Source organism: Mchenga conophoros, linkage group LG9 (genome assembly GCF_057382185.1).
Source record: "Mchenga conophoros isolate Kocher_MC1m ecotype Shallow Benthic linkage group LG9, M_conophoros_male_GT1.1, whole genome shotgun sequence".
Lineage (NCBI taxonomy): Eukaryota > Metazoa > Chordata > Actinopteri > Cichliformes > Cichlidae > Mchenga > Mchenga conophoros.
Window position 1 is genome coordinate 10,588,165 of NC_140534.1, and position 21,350 is coordinate 10,609,514.

At 41.9% G+C, this 21,350-nt stretch overlaps 2 protein-coding genes across 4 annotated transcripts; both read left to right on the forward strand.

Annotated features, from left to right (window-relative positions):
- The first annotated feature begins 1,192 nt into the window (after window positions 1-1,192).
- On the forward strand, window positions 1,193-4,277 carry LOC146566765 (TOG array regulator of axonemal microtubules protein 1-like). Of its 3 annotated transcripts, none has more exons than XM_085286378.1 (9): window positions 1,193-1,369; window positions 1,578-1,908; window positions 2,132-2,371; window positions 2,516-2,639; window positions 2,756-2,861; window positions 2,961-3,199; window positions 3,295-3,450; window positions 3,548-3,742; window positions 3,832-4,277. In XM_085286378.1, the coding sequence occupies exons 1-8, from the start codon at window positions 1,295-1,297 to the stop codon at window positions 3,687-3,689; spliced, it is 1,413 nt and encodes a 470-aa protein (XP_085142504.1). In that variant the 5' UTR covers window positions 1,193-1,294; the 3' UTR covers window positions 3,690-3,742; window positions 3,832-4,277. The 3 variants fall into 3 exon arrangements, with proteins under 3 accessions (XP_085142504.1, XP_085142505.1, XP_085142506.1); XM_085286379.1 differs by having other exon boundaries at window positions 1,194-1,369; window positions 1,578-1,896; XM_085286380.1 differs by having other exon boundaries at window positions 1,194-1,369; window positions 1,578-1,896; window positions 2,300-2,371.
- Window positions 4,278-8,950: 4,673 nt separating this feature from the next.
- Window positions 8,951-19,892, forward strand: LOC146566766 (DIS3-like exonuclease 1). The gene is made up of 9 exons (XM_085286450.1): window positions 8,951-9,208; window positions 11,228-11,320; window positions 11,403-11,691; window positions 14,122-14,357; window positions 15,541-15,695; window positions 15,871-16,049; window positions 16,140-16,285; window positions 16,949-17,120; window positions 18,694-19,892. Exons 1-9 carry the CDS (start codon window positions 8,970-8,972, stop codon window positions 19,009-19,011), a joined length of 1,827 nt encoding a protein of 608 aa, XP_085142576.1. The 5' UTR covers window positions 8,951-8,969; the 3' UTR covers window positions 19,012-19,892.
- The last annotated feature ends 1,458 nt before the right edge of the window (window positions 19,893-21,350 follow it).

The window sequence follows — 21,350 nt, forward strand, 5'->3', positions numbered from 1 at the left end:
GATAATCCAAATTGTCACTAGGTGTGAATGTGCAAATGAATGTGAGTGCGAATGGTTGTCTGTCCCTATGTGTTAGCCCTGCGATAGACTGGCGACCTGTCCAGGGTGTACCCTGCCTCTTGCCCTATGACAGCTGGGATAGGCTCCAGTGACCCCCGCGACCCTGAAAAGGATAAGCGGAAGCGAATGGATGGATGGAATTTTTCTTCCTTTATGCTTACAGCCACGCTCTTGACACAATCAGGACAAAATGCCATGGCGACTGTCCCTTGGTGACCTTCTTGGTTACCTCATTGCAGATGTTTTTCTATATTGCATAACTACTTTGGAATGATGCATCAAAAATAAATAAATAAATGAATACATGCCAAAAAAAGAAACATTTGTTTTAATGTGGGGTTTGAAAAAGCCCACCTTTTGAATTATAAGCCGTGAAAAATGACAGACTTTTTCTCATTATTTGGTAAGGATTAAGACGCACAAAGAACCAGTAATTCTTGCCCTTCAGCAGTCACAGAGGTTTAAACCATGCTGGTGAAATTAGTGCCATTATCTGACAGGGAGAGGAGCTGCAATATTTTCTATATGGCTCCAAGAGTGATAAAATGCCTCACAGCGATGTTCATAAATGTCAGTCATGCCCTGGCAGAGAACTCCACTGCTGAATTAATATTATATGTCAAACAATGCTCCATCCAGTTTTATGGGTTGCATACACAGTCTGAGCCTCCAGTCACGCAAACCTGTCCTGGCTTGTAGAGTGAAGCCAGACTAGATGCTAATGGAGCTCTCTAATACTTGAATTTTAGTCAAGCTTGCAGCTTTCTTCACTATGTTGTATAATGCAATGAATAACATGAACATTTTTAGTAAGGTTTGTTTGCTTGTTAACATTTTTCCCTTTAATGTTTTCATTAATAAAATCCAACCTTGAAGCATAACAAACCAACCTTCTACTTTCTTAAGTTCAAGCAAGTCTACAGTTTAAATAAAGGTCTAAAGTCACAAATATTATTCTGACAATAGAAATCCTAGAATAGTGGTAACACTCTGAATACACATGCCAATATAAATTTATCTCGCTGTCATGTGTTATTTTGCCGGGTTGTTTCCTCCCGTTGCCATGTAAACACAAAATAGTGTATATATATGAATATTTTCAAAAAATGCTCTGTGAGTTCCACATCATAACAGTTATTTACTGAGCAGCTCAGTTAGAACTTGCCACTCACACACTGAGCAGCACTCACTAACTTTCTATTTCTAAACAATTTGTTCACTTTTTATCTCAGGCATGTCTGAAAAGACATCAAATAACTTTTTCCATCGCTTTAAAGATTTGATTCAGAGAAAGCGCACAGGTGGAGATGTAAGTAACTAAACATACTCATTCTTGACTTCTCTGCTGATCAAATGTAAATGTTTCTGAGAGATGTGTTATATTTTGCTGCTTTGCACAGTGTAATTTTTGTGTAAGTCACTGTAGACAGAGCAACTGTCAGCGCTTCACCACAGAGTCCAGGATCCTGGACTTTCACAAAGCTCAGAGCAGTAAGACAAATGTGTTCTTTCAACAGGCAGACACATTGCATATCGCACAGAGACCCAGAGATTATGCTGTGCATCTCCCACCTTTACCTGAGCAATGCGCAGGCTCTCCACAGAGAGTCCAGGGAAGCTGGAACTGTTTGGATGACCCCTTTTGGAATCAGGAGGACCCTGAAAGAAGTCTGAGTAGCCTCAGCTCTGCAGACACACACACACCAAGTGATCTGAGGGCCATTCCTTTCATTGTTAGTCCTGTTGAGATGACACCGCTCACTCCAGTTCCTCCACCTCCTCGAGCAGCTTGTCCATCGCAATTGCCTGTTTTCTCTGCTAAACATTCAGGAGCAGGTCGGTTCAAAGGTGATGCTTTTCTTTAGTGGTTACACCTGCTGTTAATCAGTTAGTTTAGATTTTAAAATTTGACACTGTAGATTATCTATTTTAATGCTAAATTACACATTCTTGCTGTCCATTCATTTTATATGCTTTTTTGAAGAAAAAAAAAATCAGGAAGAAAAATGTTTATTGTTGTTTTTGTAAGATGTCAATTTGTAGTTATTTAGTTATTTTTTTGTCTAAACAGACACGAAGGTCATTCGTGGAATAAGAGTCTTGACAGCAAAAGACAAATTTGGGCCTATTTTGGAAAAATTGCAGCATTTCCAGGATGGGATTGTAACCTCACCTGGACACACAGTACCAACCAAAACATTTACTGCAGTAAAGCCTTTGACTCCAAAACCTCCAACAGTTCCCATACCGCAAAAACGAGGACCTCGGCCTGGGACGCTGCTGCGCCGTGCAAAAGTCGTCCCTATAGACGGTAAGTGGTTTTCCTCAGTAACTGTAGAAGATGCTGAATAATCAGAGATTTTTTAAAAAGATTTTAATGAACGATTAATCACTGCATCATGCTTCGAATTAGAAGAAATGACAGTTTCTTTTTACTAACCTCGTTGATTATCAGACAAGAAAGCAGACAGTCAGTGCAGTCAGAATAATCCAAGAGAGAGCAGGGTCAAACTCCCGCCTGTAGCTACACCTGTAGAGAGCCTGTCCCACAGCTTTAGTCTGCTGTCTTCAGACGACTGGTAAGAAACGTAGTAAGGAGACATTAAATACTGCACAGAAACAGTGCTGCATAATGTGGCTGTGTTATTTGTGGTGTTCCTGAAGTCGTGTTCAATGTTGTGTTGTGTAAATACAGGATTAAGAAAAGACAGGGCTTGCAAACTATTCAGTCTCTGGCAAAGCACCACTCGGACATCCTGAAGACTAAACTACATGAAGTGTGTCTGGTCCTCATTGAGGAGGTATTGCACACTTTATGTTTCTTATATGCGTTTCATGCAGCTAGTTTCCCTTCAAGTGCATACTACAGCCTCAACTGATGATTTTCACTCACATTTTAGGTGAAAAACCAACGCTCAGCAATAGCCTTTGAGGCCATACATGCCATCAATGAGCTCTACATTCAGCTCCAGAGAACAATGGACCCAGAAGTTGAAACAACAGGCCGAGCTCTATTGCTGAAGCTTGCAATGACCAACAACAACTTTCTACATCAGGAGGTCAATCTGGCGCTTGATGCCATGGTGGAAAATTGCAGCCATGGACGGATTCTGAGCGCTCTGTTTAACACAGGACTGACGTAAGAGGAGAGAAGAAGCTGTAGTGATTTTATTAGAAGACATGAAAGAGAGATCATGTTCACTGAGTTGTGTGTCTAATATTGTCCTTGCTCAGCCATCGCTGTGTTGCAGTGAGGAATAGCACGGCTCAACACCTGCACCAGCTGGCTGACAAACTTGGAGCAGCCGTCACCCTGAAAACAGGAACTTTCACTGAAAGATTTCTAATTGCTGCCTCTAGAATGGCAGGGGATGCTGCACCTGAAGCCAGGTGGGTACTTTTAAATGGGTTTGAAGTGCATCAATGTTTTATTTTCTGTGAGTTTACACAATTAATGAAAATTAATGACAACTGTAATCTTCCACAGGTACCATGGGCGAACAATCATTGAGAAACTGACCCTTCACAAGGACTTTATGAATTTGTGGGTGAAGATTGTCCCTGAAAAAGACAGGCGTCCTGTGGAGAAGAGCCTGAAAAAGACAGGCGTCCTGTGGAGAAGAGCCTGAAAAAGACAGGCGTCCTGTGGAGCGCCTGAAATTCAAAAGACATCTGTCCAAAAGTAAGAAAACGTCACACTTCAAGACTGACTGATGGCTTGGACCACTGGAACTATCATCTTCATGTTTTTTCTCTTTCCTTTCTTTCCAGACTGCCGGGATTTCTTGGACGCGTGTTTAACCAAAGTCCCGGAGACGCGGCCGACGCTGGAGGAGCTACAGCATCACACTTGGCTGAGATAAGCCTATCACACACACACACAAACACACACAATTCAGACGTTATCATTTATGTGTGATGTATGAATTACCTTTCTTTTTTTCAGGAAATAATTTTTTTTAATTGGCCCACTTTAAATTTCAGTGTTTTGGAATTCCTGTAACCCCCCCCCAGCCATCCCAGGAAAGGGGATCTCTCTTTGAATGGGCTTTCCCGAGGTTTCTTCCCGTCAGTCTGGCCCCCCCAGGGGAGTTTTTCCTCGTCTTCATAGAGAGCTTGGGCTGGCTCAGGAGCTCCATCAAAACTGTCTTTATTTAATTACTCTAATGTAATCATATACTTTAAAGTAATCAAATAAAAGACAGTAAAAATCTGAAGACTTGAAGTAAACTTCCATTAAAATAAAACTTGTTTAATTCATCTTTGCTGAGGATACTGTGTTATTACTATTTCAAGGATTATGTCAGAACACCGGATACTGGTACCCATCCCTACCCATCACTAGGGAACAGAACAAACCAGACATCAATTACAACAAAAATGACACTGACCCAGCCAGCATGACTCGTCTGCCTTAAGAAATGTTTAGCAATATTACAAATTGGGTGATATGCCTTAAAGTAGCTTCTCATGTGTTCAGCATTGACCTGTATGCATTTTCCCCTTCTCAACCTCATACCAGTGATACTGAGTGGGGTGAGGGAGGAGTAGCTGTCTCTCATTTTTATAGATCCCATACTGGCCCATCAGGCCATTGATGGCAGAACTAGCTTTTCTGTTCCACTACTGGCCATGACCATTGCCTTTGAACATTGACTTGGCGTGATTTTTTTCTTCCACATCCCAAATGGTCAGCACTCTGGGCGTGGCACACGAGTGGCTGATTTAAAATGAAGCAGGTCTCTCTCTGAGAGTCATTGTGAACATTCAGAATGCTAGATCACTTTCTACATGCTCATTTTATGAAGTATTTGAGAGATTCCTTATCTATACTCTGTTTAGGGATGGGTATCGTTTAGGTTTTATCCGATACCGGTACTTTTGAAACTGTGCGGGTGCTTAAATGGTGCTCTAACCGTTGCTTCCTTCTCTCACCCCAACCGGTCGCAGCAGATGGCCCCGCCCCTCCCTGAGCCTGGTTCTGCTGGAGGTTTCTTCCTGTTAAACAGGAGTTTTTCCTTCCCACTGTTGCCAAAGTGCTGCTCATAGGGGGTCATATGATTGTTGGGTTTTTCTCTGTATCTATGAAGCGCCTTGAGGCGACTTTTGTTGTGATTTGGTGCTATATAAATAAAATTGAATTGAATTGAATTGCTTAAAGAATGGAGAACACAAACTTTGTCCAAAAACCTCTTATGTTTTTATTTTTAGCAGTCTCTTTTTTCTGCAAAATGATAACCAAGTTAGCCTTTTCTTTTGATACAACATACCTACTTTGTTTGGAACCGGTGAATAATGGAAAACATGTTTAGCTGTTTGTTTTTTTTGTAAAAAGATAACGGTGTTAGCTTTTTCTGCAGCTACAGGGCATGTATGGTATCACTCTATCAAACAAGAAGACAGTCGCATGTAACTACGACGGTGTTTGCTAGTTCACCTTACATGCATTAATGTAATAACGTGGTTAGCCTACTCAACGTAAATTACACACGAACAACATTAAGCTCCTCACGCAGAGAAGAACGGTTGCTGCTGCATCATCATCCGTCTGCTACACTGGCAGGGCTAGGGGCCAGGACTCTCCTCTTCGGGTTTTTGGGGGATGTTGCTAACTCCAGGTCCAATAACAGGCAACCCACCCGCAGCAGATGTGCTCGGTGTGAAGTCTCGCAGCAAGCTATCAAATACGATGCATTTCTCTGCTTTTAAAAAAACGCTATTGCGTTGCCAGGTCTTTCATTGGATTCGAGGTGTTACTTCCTTTGCACAGTATCACAGTATCACCTTAAAGCACTTGTTGCTGCTGAGTTTGCATATTTTGCTGTGAAGTACAGCCAGACTTTTGACCGCTTTGCCTTGGACATTTAATCTGTAGCTCTGCTCTCAAAGAACATACGTACCTGGACCCGCCTACTATCCTCGGAAACGTAAAATGATTGGCTAGAATCCAAAGTGTATGACATCTCAAGAAAAAAAAAAGCCACCCGTATCCGGTATACCCGCACCCAATGTTCCCTCTAATTTTTCATGTGTCTGAGCGAACACAGAAACTCCCTGAGCGATCCCTTGGACCACTGTGAGCAACAGCAGACGTGTGCACTGTGGTGACGCCAGCATTGAATCCATGCAAGTTACATGGTTTATTAAAATAATAAAATTACAGCATTTACATTTATGTTAGACTACTTTTAATTAACTATTTTAGCCCACTTACAATGAAAATTTAAAAAAACAAAACAAAAAAATCTTGTTCATGACCTGTGTAGCATGTTAACACTATTGGAAGTAAAAATAACTTGAACTCCAATTTTGAAAACACAAGTTTCTTTTGTTTTTTTTTCATAAAGCTCTGACTTGTATTATGAGTCTGTGGTCTGGGAGAGAGTCTGTAACTCTGTCTGCAAAATACAGTAAATAATGACCAATGTTGGGTAATTAATTATATAGTTACTTCTTCAAAAAAGTAACTGAGTTATGCAAACAACAAAGTTTTTTGCAGCTGTTTACCTAAAAATGCAGCCAAGGCGTTTTTTTAAATAAACATTTTAAATTATTTAGAGAACAATCATCAAATTGCATCAAATCTGATGCCACACAAATTATTTGTGCCACTCCAAAAATAATTTCTGTCAACTATGAGATGAAGGAGAACAACAGCCTGATACCTGCAGGCCTGACAGCAGCAGATGTGTCACTGCTGTAACACCTGTAACACTCAGCAGTCGCCTCATTGTTCTGACACACACTAAACGTCGCCACGCCGCTTTGCTCGCTAAAACACCGGTGTCGGCACATAAGGACGCTGTCAGAGCCTGTCAACGACATTGATTAGCTGCGTATATACGAATGTGAATCGCATTACTGGCTGGATCCCATACGGGAGCAGCCAGTCACTGACTAACACTGCAAAACAGACTTGTTAAAGTATTGATTTTAATTTCAATTCAGGTTAGATTTTTTTTTTTGTGCGCAACGCAGATTTTCTGTGCGCAGAGACCGTGCCAGCAGTGCGCAATTGTGCACACACACAGCTTCGAGGGAACATTGCCGGTACCCATTCCTAACTCTGTTCCACATGTGTTATGTTTCCTTCAGGATTAGCTAAATAAGAGAGGATTATTTTCCATTTATTAAACTGCATTTAGCTACTCTTTCGTATCACATTTACTTTGGGAATGCACCAATTGGTCCACATCCTGTTTATGCAGGGCCCACTTTTAAACGGTAAATTGCTGAAAATGTAGCCATATATAGCGCTTTTCTGTGTCTTGCACTCCTTTGCATAGATTGAAGCATCTGTGTGTTCCTGTTTTGTTGAGTGTATCTGTCTGTGTGGCTGTTGAAGGCTACTGAGAGTGTGACCTTCACAGTTCACCAGAGGACCATCTATTACATTTGTTAGGTTATGCGTTTTTGATATTATTGCATCCTCACTGGCACACTCAGTCCTTAGTGTGGGCTTACCCTGCTCCATACCTTGTTAAGGATAAAGAACTTACAACCTGGAAGTAGATTATATCTCCCATAGTGAGATACAGAGAATGGTTGCTTACCAGGGTAACTCTGGTTTTCTGAAACCCAGGTGATGTTTGGTTTTCACCTCCAAACAATCGCAGTCAGAGATCAGGTGAAAGAGGAAAGAGCAGAGAGCGTCAAAATAAAAGGGAAATTATGGGAGCAAACACCAGAGTTTAACAATTGTTCATCACTAAATACAGTACAGATATTTTAATAAGGAGAGGTTATTTGAAAGAATGAAATTGATTTACTGATGAACAGAATTTAAACAGGTGATTTGCCGTTAGACTCAGATGGCCTATCTCAGCGGAACAGAACCCCGTCTGTGAAAAGGATTAGAGCAGGAGCCCCGAGAGCCTGGAAGCTGGTGGTGGAATGGTTGAATGGAGCATGAGTGATGAGATGAGGCGTGTACAAGGAAGAATAACCGAGGACACAGCATGAATGCTGATTGGCCTGGAGAAGGTGATTGGACTAGACCACTTCAGGAACGCCTTTAGCCACACCTCACCAGGTGTAGACAATCGGCAGTTAAACCTAGGCAACACCTGAAGACAACTGCATTTCCACTGTAAGGAGTGTAAGGGTTGCAATGGGCTGTAACAAAGGACAAGCACAGATGAGTCCACTATCATAGACTGGAACATCATTCATAACTTTTTATGTTATAAAGGGGGTGGCAGTAGAGCTTCTGTGATTGGTCACATCAGAGAGTGCTTGGTTATCAGAGAGTTACCATAGTAACCAAAGGTTTTAAAGATTGCAATATAGCTATTGTTGTCCAGAGGGGCCGATGGTGCGATATGGCAGCCTCGCTTCTGTCAGTCTGCCCCAGGGCAGCTGTGGCTACAACTGTAGCTGCCTCCACCAGTGTGTGAATGTGAGAGTGAATGAATAGTGGCATTGTAAAGCGCTTTGGGTGCCTTGGAAAGCGCTATATAAATCCAATCCATTATTATTATTATTATTATTATCAAATCAACAAAATATTAAAGAATCATTAAATATGTGGAATAGTTCATTCTTTCCTTTTTTCATCAGTGGTTTACACACTGGCTTGCAGGCAAAATGTCACTGGTTCGATTGCAACCGGAGATACAAATCAGGGTTGTGCCTGGAAGGGCATCTGGTATAAAACTCTGCCGTATCAAAAGATGCTGAGCTATCAGGTGTGGTGACCCCTTGTGACAAGGGAGCAACTGAAAGTGAAACACTGTTTTGCTTTGTCTTTGTGTAAAGTGTCCTTGAGTGTTTTGAAAGGCGCTTAATAAAATGTATTATTATTATTATTATTATTAATGTTTTGTATAGAATCATAACAAAATGTGAAAAGTTCAAAAGACTATGCGGCTGTTTAGCTGTGCCTGTCCGTCTGCCATCAGCTGAGAGAGATGCCGGTCAACTCTCTGGAGAAGCCGTGGACGGTAGACCCCTCTGAGGTGGCAGAGCGGCGGGATCTTAGGGACAGTCGCCTGGTGTTCAGCATCGATCCACGCGGCTGTGAAGATGTAGACGACACGCTGTCTGTACACAAGCTCCCCAACAGAAGGCTGGAGCTGGGAGTTCACATTGCTGATGTCACTCACTTTGTCAAAGAGGGTTCGCTCACAGACTTGGAGGCACGTTCAAGGTGAGGAACTGGTTGGAGTGGTTGGGTAGAGTAGGTGGGATATAAAAGGATAAAAGAAAATTACAGCATCTTGCATAAGTGTTCAGAGGAACTTTCAGAAGTACAAAGAGGCAAGAAAGTTGTTGCCTGAATTAATGTTGCATCAGCAGCATGCCTTGTAGCGCAATTATAAATAACACAGAGGGCCACCTTAAATAAGGCTCGTGTCTGATGTGAAGCATTAAGCCTTAAATGTCTATCATTTAATCACATGTAGAAGGACTTCACAGGGTCCATGATGGCTTTGAAAGTATCACTGGCACCAGGAATTGAACCAATGGTCAGCACGTTGTTGGTTCAATCCCTGATGCCTTCGGGCTTCATGTTAAAGTCACCTTGCACAAAATACTTAACCCCCAAATTTCCCTGGATGCATCCGTTAGTGTGAGTGTGCATGTGAGAGAAAATGCTTAAAGGTATAGACTAACGCGCTGTATGAATATGTGTGCGAATGGACGAATGCTGGTCGTGCTAAAAGGTGGTTGGGGTTCTCACAGTAGAGAACTGCTACACACAGAACACAGTGGTCCATGTTGTTACGAAGAACTTGTGCTCATTTTGAGTACGATGCCATTAACAGGACAGGGGAATGTTTCCGCTGTGGGAAAGCCTGAGTGATTTTCACTGTGGCCTTCATAAACATATATTACTACGGGACATGGCAGCCATACTTGTACACAACATTCAACCAGAAGGTCATGCAGCAAAAAAAGGAAAAATGAGTCCGCTTCCAACTAAATTAGTTTTATTCTACTGAGTGGTAGAAGTAAAGAACAGTGTGTCACACATCATTTGTTTTCAGATCCCCTTTGTACAGTTACGGGTGTCAGGAAAACACCGGAGGTCACATGATGGCATGTGACCTTGAGTACCTGATGTTAATGGTTTGTCTATAATTGGCTTTCAGTGCATCTTATTAATAAAGAGGATGATGGTACAAGACAGTTGAACCACAGTAATAGAACAAGAAGATATTCATCTGTGTTTATGTCCAGATATATGCACATGTTCTGATTTATTTATTTATTTTGTGCTGTATTGTACAAATGAATAAAACTGAGTTTAAAATATCTGCAGTAAATGAAGTGAAGGTCGGGGCTGCAAAAGTAATGCTTGCACTTGATCTCCACAAATTTTCCTTCCTGGGAACATGCAGCGATGACACCATGTGACAGGGAAGCAGCCCAAAAAAATTTGTGTCACAGCTGAACGGCCGACAAATCTGCAGCAAATGCATTCTGCTGTCATCTCGGTGTAATCTCGCTATAATCCAAAATCTCTACGGAATTCTTTCAGCACCTTGTTGAGTCTTGGAAGTGAAGAAAGGAGTGTTCAGAAGGCAGAAGTGTCTAACCCAGTGCTAATAAAATGTATCTGATAAAGTGTAGTCTGCAGATAAATTAGTAAGAAGGTCCATGAAGTGCATGTCGTTTTTTAAAGGCAGCAGCAGCAGCAGCAGCAGCATGTACAGAAGATGATTGAGAGCCGAGTGAGGAGAGAAACTCCGTGTAGACTGTTAACAACGTGCACTTATAAAATAATACTGAAATCTTACTATATATTTTTTATGTTGTGATTTTTAATGTAGTTTTGGTCCTCTGCTTTCTCTCTGACTTACTCTAAAATTCCATTTTACATTTCATAGCTGTCCACAAAGCAGCGTGCAGATCACCCACCTGTCCAGCTCGCCTCCACACTTTAAAGAAGTAAATTAAAATCTCATGATTGTGGTTTGAAGCCTTAAATTCTATTTCAGAAAATGGGGAATATTTATTAAATCATAAGAAAAACATTTTGCTTATTTATTTCATCCTTCCTGACTTATTAATAAACAGAAGGATGAAAATGACAAAGGTGGAACAAACTCTGAATATTTAGTACTTATTTTCAAATTATGTCTCACTTTTGATTAGAAAGAAGATGATAAAGCTGCTGCTTTGATCTCATTGCCTTTTTATATTTATTATGTCACTTCTTAAGGGCTACAACCTACTACCTGGCAGACCGCAGGTACGACATGCTGCCTGCTATTCTCAGCGCAGACCTTTGCTCACTGCTGGGAGGTGCTGACAGGTTAGTAGACTTCCCATCACACGTTTCATTTTCATATGCTTAAAATGCATGCTAGTTGTGTAACTGACACTTTCAAATTCAGGTATGCAATGAGCGTGCTTTGGGAGCTTGACGCAGAATCCCTTGAAGTCCAAGAGGTCTGGTATGGTCGTACACTCATCCGCTCCTCCTATCAGCTCCACTACGAGCTGGCTCAGGCGCTCCTCAACGGAGAACAGGTTGAGGTAGCGGAACTGGCCAACCTGGGTCCTCAGGAAAAGGGTTCTAAGCTAGCTCAACTCACTGAGGCACTTGAGATGCTCACACATGTAGCCAGACATCTTCGGGCAAAGAGGGACAGAGGAGGAGCGCTGGAGCTGGAAGGAGTGGAGGTATGATTGGTTTCTTGTATCTTCATAGAGTATTTTGTGTGTTTTGGTAATGTGTGTACTTAACAGTAAGACTATATAAATAAAGACTGCAAACATTTAAGGTTCATGTTCTTAATTGAAAGCGTAAGCATGTTATAGCTGAGTGTCTAACCCTAACACATCGTCACTACTGACGTCTAACATACGACACAAAATGATTCAATGAATCTGAAGTGAATCAAACAAAGTAAACCGTGCACATAGCTTCAGTGGAGAGAAATCCATTCTGCACATTAAAAACTGGAACCACTATCTTTCTCGCACATTTCAGCTGCAGAAGATTCTCCCTTCTAAGCTTCTGTCTAAGTGAAAGTTTGACTTAACCTCTGTGTTTGGTCATTTTGTCAGATGACATCATGGTTAGAAAATTCAGTATCAGTCACCCCGAAACACTTCATACAGCCGAGGGGAGGAAATCAGGTCAAAAGACACCTGTGGAAAAGGGCCAGGGATTAATGATAACTAATGATTAAATGGAGATTGGTCTATAAACATGTAGTCAGTGATAATGATGACAAAGAGGTGATGATGATGTTCGGCGTCATCATGAGAATCCCCCAGCTGCCACGGTCTATTGCAGCATAACTAAGGGAGGATTCAGGGTCACCTGGTCCAGCCCTAACTATATGCTTTAGCAAAAAGGAAAGTTTGAAGCCTAATCTTAAAAGTAGAGATAGTGTCTGTCTCCTGAATCCAAACTGGAAGCTGGTTCCACAGAAGAGGGGCCTGAAAACTGAAGGCTCTGCCTCCCATTCTACTTTTAAATACTCTAGGAACAACAAGTAGGCCTGCAGAGCGAGAGCGAAGTGCTCTAATAGGGTGATATGGTACTACAAGGTCATTAAGATAAGATGGGGCCTGATTATTTAAGACCTTGTATGTGAGGAGCAGGATTTTGAATTCTGGATTTAACAGGAAGCCAATGAAGGGAATCTGCTCTCTCTTTCTAGTCCCTGTCAGGACTCTTGCTGCAGCATTTTGGATCAGCTGAAGGCTTTTCAGCGAGTTTTTTGGACATCCTGATAATAATGAATTACAGTCGTCCAGCCTGGAAGTAATAAATGCATGAACTAGTTTTTCAGCGTCACTCTGAGACAGGATATTTCTAACTTTAGAGATGTTGCACAAATGGAAGAACGCAGTCTTACATATTTGTTTAATATGTGCATTGAAGGACATGTCCTGGTCAAACATGACTCCAAGGTTCCTCACAGCGTTACTGGAGGCCAAGGTAATGCCATCCAGAGTAAGAATCTGCTTAGATACCATATTTCTAACATGTTCAGGACTCAGTACAATAACTGAATGAATTTAGACGCAGGAGTCTTCCAGGTCTTTATGTTTAGTTTGGTTTTTTGCTGTGTTATTTACAGAATTACAGATGGATACCATATATTTCTTTTCATCGATAATAAATTATAGTACGGTCTAATAGAGACGTTATTTTTAAAATCAGGCGTCTAAGCAGAACACGTTCCTCAGCAGAAAACATTTTATCAGAAAGTCATTTCAGTGAGAATATTGGAATAAAGAAACCAAGCACTCCACTGTGAAACCACTGACAGTTTTCACATTAGATCACAGCCATTTATCTACAGCGGCTGGTCGGCCATCTGTTAAAACCTCATATGGACAATTCCTGTTGTTCTATAAGATGCTCTCTAATAGGATGTCTTGGATTTATTTATTATTCAGTTATTGCATTCCTGTTATGGCTGTACGCACACAGAATATTGATATGAAGTAAAAATGATTCTCTCGGGTTGCTTCTGGGATAGTGGAAAAACCAATATATTTCTAAAAGTGTGTTTAATGATTGAGCTGCCACCCAAAAATCAAGTTCTTATCTTGACAAAGCTGGATTATTGACCGCTGGTGAAACATCAGTTGTCCTGAAGGATAAGGACAACAGATGTTTCATCTTGATCTATTATATAAAATGGCCAAAACTGTTCAAATCCAAACTTTCTGGCTTCTTTTGGTTCCTGCTGAAGTACTTTGGGTCCCCTCAGTTCATCCTTAGTCTGAGAAAAGTTTTGTTCTCTCTTTAAGGCACATTTCCTTTGAGCTAACTTAAACTCTGATTGGCTGTCCACTATAAACAAAAAGCATGAACAGCAGATCGGTGGAGTTTCTGTGCCCATGAGCAGAGCTGTGTGCCTGTTAGGGATATGTGTTCTTACTGGTATGATAGAGAGGTGAACATAGGAAAGACGGTAGACTGTTTTCAGGTTGAGATTCATTCACATTTGGTTCTCCGTGCAGCATTTGTTCCGGTGGAATGGTGCATGTTCAACTGAGTTAAAGTAAACTGTAGTAAAATGTGGCCCACTGATGCATTTTCATATTCTTTTTCATTGAAGTCACGTTAGAAGCATTTTCCCTTTTCAGGTGGGTGCCCAGCTGGATGAGGAGAGGAACATTACGGCCCTGGTCCCTCGTCAGCCCCTGGAGGTCCATGAGACCGTGGCAGAGTGCATGATTTACGCCAACCACTGGGTGGCCCGCAAGATCCAGGAAGCTTTCCCCAACCAGGCCCTTCTAAGGTGTCACCCACCACCACAACAGGAGCTATTCAACCAGCTGGTGGACACTGCAAAGGCCAAAGGTTTCACCATTGACACCAGGTAATGTTTTTGACTGTTCAGTATAGAAACTGAGGAAATGCATATTGTAGTCCAACGCACATCATGTTCAGACACACAAGTGTGTGAACCTGAAATGTTTGATAACACGGGGACACACTCAGGTGTCACATGAGCAGTCAGACAAGAAGAAGACATGTTCCTTCAGCTCAGGTTGAGGTTGAAGCCAAATATGCTTCCAAACCAAAGACTAGAACATATGATGAAGCATATCTTGCCTTTGGCTTCAGCTTCACAACAGCTGTCGTGGCAAGGTCGGTCTCCCCGACAGAATTAGTTTCCCCTGCGTCGGGAGCACACGCTGGGCTGTCCAAATCACGGACAAACAGGATCCCACATTCTTGATTTTCAGTTCACAAACACTTCTTATAACGACTAACTACTCCTGAAACTTTGGAGGTTTTAGCTCTTTACACAGTAAAGTTACAGGATAAATATAATTATCAGGCAAAATGTCCTTCGTTTGTTAAAATAATCCCGCCTGATACCACGAGAGGACAATAAATATTTCATTTTCTGTTGTAACCCTTAAACTGAATGGTAATGTAACGACACTCAGGTTTCACTTTTTTACAAAACTAAAACATCACTACTTCCACGTCTGACTGTTTGTAATGGAGGCGGCGTAACCTGGATCCACACTCCGTGCCCAGCGAACGCTCGCCACGCAGGGGGAACACATGCTGTCGGCGATGCCGACCTCGGCACAACGCTGATCCTGCCGCAGTTTGTTCCCCGGTTCAAATCCCGGACAAACAGGATCCCACAGCTGTTTATGCTTTTAAACCCGTTTTGCACAGAGAGCAGTGTTGAATATTCTCACACGGGAACAAAACAAACAACTCAAATAATTAAAGATGGTTTGTTTTTCTGTTTTTTAAAAGAGGCAGTGATTTATTTAATTACAACCTGTAATCTATTACAGTTAACTTTTATTTGTTTAACTGTTTACAAAAGGTCTGAGGATCTGAGGCGTGGAATGAACTGCAATGGAGTTTGAAAACAAAATATGAATGTGCGGTTGGAGGATTGTGGGGGGGGGGGGTTAAACCAACAGCAGAACCGGTCCCAGGACAAGAGACATGGTGATGCAAGTAGCTTTGTGTCACTGACTGCTGAGATGAGAGGCCTCACTCATCCCTGGTTTCTGGCTCTGTTCCTTCAGGTCCAACAAGGCTTTAGCTGCCTCACTGGACCGAGCTGTGGACCCACAGGACCCCTTGGTGAACAGGTTGTTCAGAATGATGGCCACCACTGCTATGTCACAGGCTCTGTACTTCTCCACTGGTGCTCATCCTCAAGACCAATACTACCATTATGGTACGATACCGCTGCACAGCTTTTATTGGCTGCACTAGAGTTTCAGTGTGACTGTGGGTCAGTCCATCCATCACACGTCTGCACACACTTGTCCAACGTCTGTTGTTTGTGAAGAATTATTCGACTGAGAACTAGAAAGAAGGCTAACGTGCTGATATTTGCTTCGTTGTCGTAGGTCTGGCTCTGGATCGCTACACACACTTTACCTCACCCATCCGTCGGTACGCAGACATTGTCGTGCACCGCCTTCTTACCGCAGCCCTGCACATGCAGAGGGGCGTTGTATCTGGTAAAGCACCAGCCAGTAACAAAGAAGTGGAGGAAATGGCTCACCATGTCAACAGCAAGAACAGGGTCAGGGGTGTTTTATTGTTTGTGTTTTTCAATGATTCACCTCTTACTCTATTAACAGAAGCTGTGCTGACGTCTGTGTTTCATTTGCAGGCAGCACAGGCAGCCCAAATGCAATCCACAGCACTGTTTCAGTGTCTGTTTTTCAGAGAACGAGACCCTCAGACAGACCCGTGCTGTGTGGCTGACGCTGTTGTCTACTCCATTCGAGACAACGGTGTCTTGGTGTTTATCCCAGAGTAAGAACCTTCAGTCCTGTGTTTTGTTCTGCAGTCTTCTTCTTTTCCTTTGTTTAATGGAGCTGTACAGCAGCTCACAGACGGCCAACCACTCGTGTATTTTTAATAGACGAATTCAAAGTTTATGACAATGAATGAATTTGTTGGAAGATGTAATTGCACGCTAATCAATGTATATTTAACAGTATACACGCTAGTTTTATTTTCTCTTAAAAAACCTCAAAATGAGTTTTAAATTGTATAAATTTACTAAACTAATTCCTTAAACATTTATTGTGAGCAGGGAAAATCGGCTAAAACCCCGAATCTTTTCTCTACCAGGCTTTAAATAAGTTAATTGCATTGCTGAAGTTGAGTCTGTGGGGAGGGACGGTGCTTTGGAGCCAGCCTTGTGTTTGTGGCACTTCTACGTTAGCTTAGCTAACCTCTGGAGGTTGCTGCTTGTTTATTGCAAGGAAAGTGTAATTTAATAACATCAGTGTTCTCCATGCTTGTGGTGTTACAGGGATATGCAATATTAACAGTTTATTAAAATGTAACCTGTGGTCATTTTGAGAAGGCTGTAGAATCCATGTAATGATTAAAATCACAGGGCGCAAAGCAGGTTGAGTAATATCACTGAGTAAGTAAGGCTGCCTCTGACCACAGCCATGTTGTTCACAGGTATGGTGTGAGGGGGCCTGTGTATCTGAAGAACAAAGAGGGCCTGGTGGTGGTAGCGGGACAGGACGGCAGCTGTGATTGGCAGGGTGGCACTGTGCGAAAATACCCGGACCGCATTACCACCACCTCCAGCTGTGGCACCTCCACCTTCAAACTGTTTGACCACATCACCGTAAGTCACAGAAAACGCTAATCAATCATTTTAGAAGGTTTCCAGCAATGCAGCGCCTAAAGGCGACGATTCCAAATATATATGCATGAGTGTATATGAATCACAGGTTCATACGACTACTGGATCTTTTGTGGTCCAACATTAAGAGACGTTTTATGATCTTGTTGTGATAAAGTGTTGTGTGGTTGCTGCTTTGTTAGCTAATCTCAAGGTAACAAAACGTCAGTAAGATGAATGAGACGAAAATGATTCCTGAAAATAAATCATTTAAAGTTATTCAGTTTATTGTTTTTAAATATTATATGAAAACAAAAACATAAGTGTGGGGGGGGGGGGGGGAGGCTCTCCTCCAAGACAAGAAATGTAATGCTTCCAGTTTGTGGCGTTTCTACACAAACCTTTTTGTAAAGGGAGATAAAAAATGACAGTGGGCGGTAATTGTTTTCACATAAACGCCTTTAAACGCTGCACGGTCGCACTCTCTCTCTCGCACTCGATAAATGATCCATTGTTGCTCTGCACACGTTTGTTACCACAAACGTCGCATGCACTTATGTCATTGTCATGAGACACTCTTGCAAACAAACTCACGGTTTAGTAACACAGTAGAGCAGCGTGTTTACGGGACAGTAACAGTAATCTAATTACCTTTTTTGCAACAGTAATCCCTTACTTTACTCGTTACTTGAAAAAAGTAATCTAATTATGCATTGCTGCCCATCACTGGCGTCAAGTTATATTAAGTTCAGGCATGTTACACACGATGATTGTGAGGAATAAGTGCATGTGATTTAAGCAAAAAGAGCAGGAAACATTACCCTAAGGTTAGCTAACAAAAAGAAACTGAAGTAACGGTGTGTTATTCTCACATCTTTGGCTTTAAGACATGAAAAAGTGACAGAGTACTGCTGCTTCCACTGTTATCAACATCTTTTCTTTCTTTCATGGACTTATCCTGGGGTCATAAATGTCAAAGGGCAAAGGCAATGCTAACAACATAGCTTACTGATGGATGATGATGGATGACACATGTGGCCAAAACAAGATAGAAAGAAACATTAGCCCAAACACAAGTTGTCCACCACAGCATTGACTGCTGTCAAGCTATGATCATATCAAACAAAGAGATGATGATGATATTCAACAAACAAATCAACAAAACAACAACCTCACTGTGACACTTGACCGAGGTCACAGTGTTAATGAATGTTTTTCTCCCCCTCTGCTCCAGTCTCCACGTCGTGTGAATGTTAGAAAGCACAGTAAAGAAAGTTCGTGTACGGATGGATGAACGTTTGTTACATTGGATACGTGTGTGTAACATACGTATCCAATTTATCCTATTTATGAACAAAATTGTGGCACAGTCGGAAACTTCTCCACTCTACACCACTGTCTACTTAGCTGTGACGCTGCGCACAGTGCTGAGAGGACTGCTGTTATATATTACGTCACAAACCTTAAGTGGGCCTGTCTTTGCATAGCATTCCATTAGACTATTTTCAGTAGGTGCCATTACTGTGTAGTGATCGAACTGAGGAATACTGTGACTTACGTTCTCTGCTCTCTTCAGGTTCGTATTTCTGTCCACTCTTCAACTTGCCACGCTGACCGTCTAAACCTCGAGGTCATCAGCAACAAGCCTCACCACAGTGCCAAGTCCCAGCAGCCCAGCCCTCAGGGCCGCAGTCAGCTGGTCAAAGAGGTGGTGCGTCAGAATGAAGAGGCGCTGGCTCAGGAGAAGACAGCCCGGCGCCCCAAACTCTCCAAAGAGGAAAGAGAGTTTCGTCAGAGCAAAACTCCCAGTCTGTACTCTATTCTGGAAGAAATCAGAGAGTTGGCTCTGATGGATCTGGAAAGGGCTTCACGCCTCCCGGCAACAACAGCATAGAAACGCTGTAGCCCAGCTTTACCTCCAAGCAGACACTTGTGAGAACTGCACGCTGTGCGCTAACAGAACGGTGATCATTGAAGATCACTCGTGCTGAGTCATCCAGGTCATTCTTGTAGCTCCAGATTGTGTGTGGACAAACCACACGAGTGTGTGAAGTCACAGGAAAGCAAACACAATATTAAGTAAAAACATGTCCCGCCATCTTTTTAGAAACCAGAGTCAAACCGAATCAGTGGATACGTTTTGTAAAAGTTAGTTTTTAAAATCACATCAAGTTAAACTTAGTTGTAAGGAGGATAGGGAACGTGTTAATGCCAGTGAAGTGTCAGCAGTTACTTTGACAAGACCTAGTACTCACTGCAAATGTGGTTCAATCCTGCAGGAAACTAGTCAACTGCAGCAGGTTAAAGAAGTCTGGTAACAAAAGGCTTTTCTCTCAGCACCAGTGATCTCAATATCTCACTGGTGGGATCAATGTCTTGTGTAAATTAAATGTCTTGTGTTATAGAACCATTTTTGGTGAGTTCACACATATTGTACTACCTGTGACCACTTCATACAAAACCCAGCACGAGTATTGTTCTGGAGATGATAAAACGTCCACTCGTCCATTTTCTTCTGCACGTCCTGGAATCTGTCCCAGCTGTCATAGGGTGAGAGGCAGGATACGCCCTGGACAGGTCACCGGACTGATAAAACTTCATGTCACTCATTAGCAGACTTTAAAATAAACCCGTAGAGTAATGAACACACCTGAGGTTGGTTGTGTTGGAAGGGATGTATAAAACTAGGATGTATTTATCTTATAGTTTGTATATCAAGAGCCTGTATAGAAGACACCAACACCAAGGACATTTTTATTGTTTGAACTGGTAAATAATCAGAAGTGTTTTTTGGTTTGTGGATTTTAAGATTGTTTTCTAGAACTACCAACAGAAATATGAACTGTACATAACTATTTCAATATGTGTGCAGTGGCCTGTAATTAAAAATGGTGTTTTCATTAGCGCAGATGGAGCCACTTCATCGTGTTGCGTTTCATGTCCCTGCAGTAGCTTAAGAAAGAACTGTTCATAATTGAACGAGCACTTAATGCTTGGAAGAGGGTGATGGTCAGTTGACAGCTCACATACTACACACACACAGAGGCCTTTTATAGAAACATGTTTGCAACCAAAATTCTGCCAATAGTGAAACTGGAGAAAGAAGATGCATCAGAGCAGGAACTGTGGATCAGTTCAAATATTTTTCTGTAACAGATACCAACACATGGTAAATACGTTTAGGATTTGGACTTTTAAAAATAAGAAAAACATTTATTTCCATTGATTATAAATGTCTTTGCTAACCCAAAGCTGACGTCACAGTAGGAACATGTGCTCAAGATATAAACCACCAGAAATGCACAACATTACTCGAATGAGCAGGCACGAACATTGGGAAACCTTTAAATCTGCTCACTGCCAAAGCTTTTCAGCAGAAACTGCTGCACGTGAACTTTAATCCCCCTCTACACAGTCGTTGCTGAGCTGTTGCTCAGGGCTGAGGCCGGTCTCAGCCTCAGCGGGCTCAGAGTCTTTGGGGGGAAGCGGGCTGGTTTGTTGCGTGGAGGTGTTGTTGGAAGGCTCGAGGTCAGGATCTTCTACAGTTTCATCTCCATCAGTAGAACCTTTGATGACATTTGGTGAGGATGCAGCTGGAGGTTTGTCTCCTAACATGTCAGCAGTCTGAGAGGCTGAAGGGCCTGAAAGGGTTGAGAATTAGAAACAGTGATGGTTTCAGTCAACACAGACACACTCAGTCTACTACGATTTATAAAAGACAGGCAAAGCTGAGATAATGAAAAATGAAACTGTAAACTGCAGGGTTCAAACTCATTGTTCAGGGTCAAATTTAAGCACTTTAAGCACTTTCAAGGTCCATTATCAAGCTTTTCCAGCACATTACCAAAAAAACAGTTTGCATGTTCCACTTTGCATCACCTCAGTAAGACCATGTAAAAATTAAAACAAATCGTCTTAGGTTGACTTAAATGTTCTTTGTTCCTCTTTTGTTAAAACAGAGAAAAATGCACCACACAAAAATACTGAAAAAGGAAATGGTTGTCTTATATGCATATAGTGCACAAACTCAAAAAACTCATTTCTCTCAAAAATGCAGATGTGCAAATGTGAACAAATCAACTTGTTAGAGATGCTCATCTCCACTTGGAAAAAACAACCACACAAAAGAAGAAATCTGCACAAATGAACAAGTCTGCTCATCAGATATTGATGCTTCTTTCCTACGTGACACAACAACAGGAGACAGATGTTTGGTACTTTAACTAGTTAAGC

Excerpts from the sequence above, each read along its gene's own strand:
- LOC146566765 (XM_085286378.1), top strand. The coding sequence starts at position 1,295 with ATGTCTGAAAAGACATCAAATAACTTTTTCCATCGCTTTAAAGATTTG. Across the intron at positions 2,862-2,960 it reads GTCTGGTCCTCATTGAGGAG|GTGAAAAACCAACGCTCAGC; the intron begins GTATTGCACACT and ends CTCACATTTTAG. Across the intron at positions 3,200-3,294 it reads CTGTTTAACACAGGACTGAC|CCATCGCTGTGTTGCAGTGA; the intron begins GTAAGAGGAGAG and ends GTCCTTGCTCAG.
- LOC146566766 (XM_085286450.1), top strand. The coding sequence starts at position 8,970 with ATGCCGGTCAACTCTCTGGAGAAGCCGTGGACGGTAGACCCCTCTGAG. Across the intron at positions 11,321-11,402 it reads CTGCTGGGAGGTGCTGACAG|GTATGCAATGAGCGTGCTTT; the intron begins GTTAGTAGACTT and ends TTTCAAATTCAG. Across the intron at positions 11,692-14,121 it reads TGGAGCTGGAAGGAGTGGAG|GTGGGTGCCCAGCTGGATGA; the intron begins GTATGATTGGTT and ends TTCCCTTTTCAG.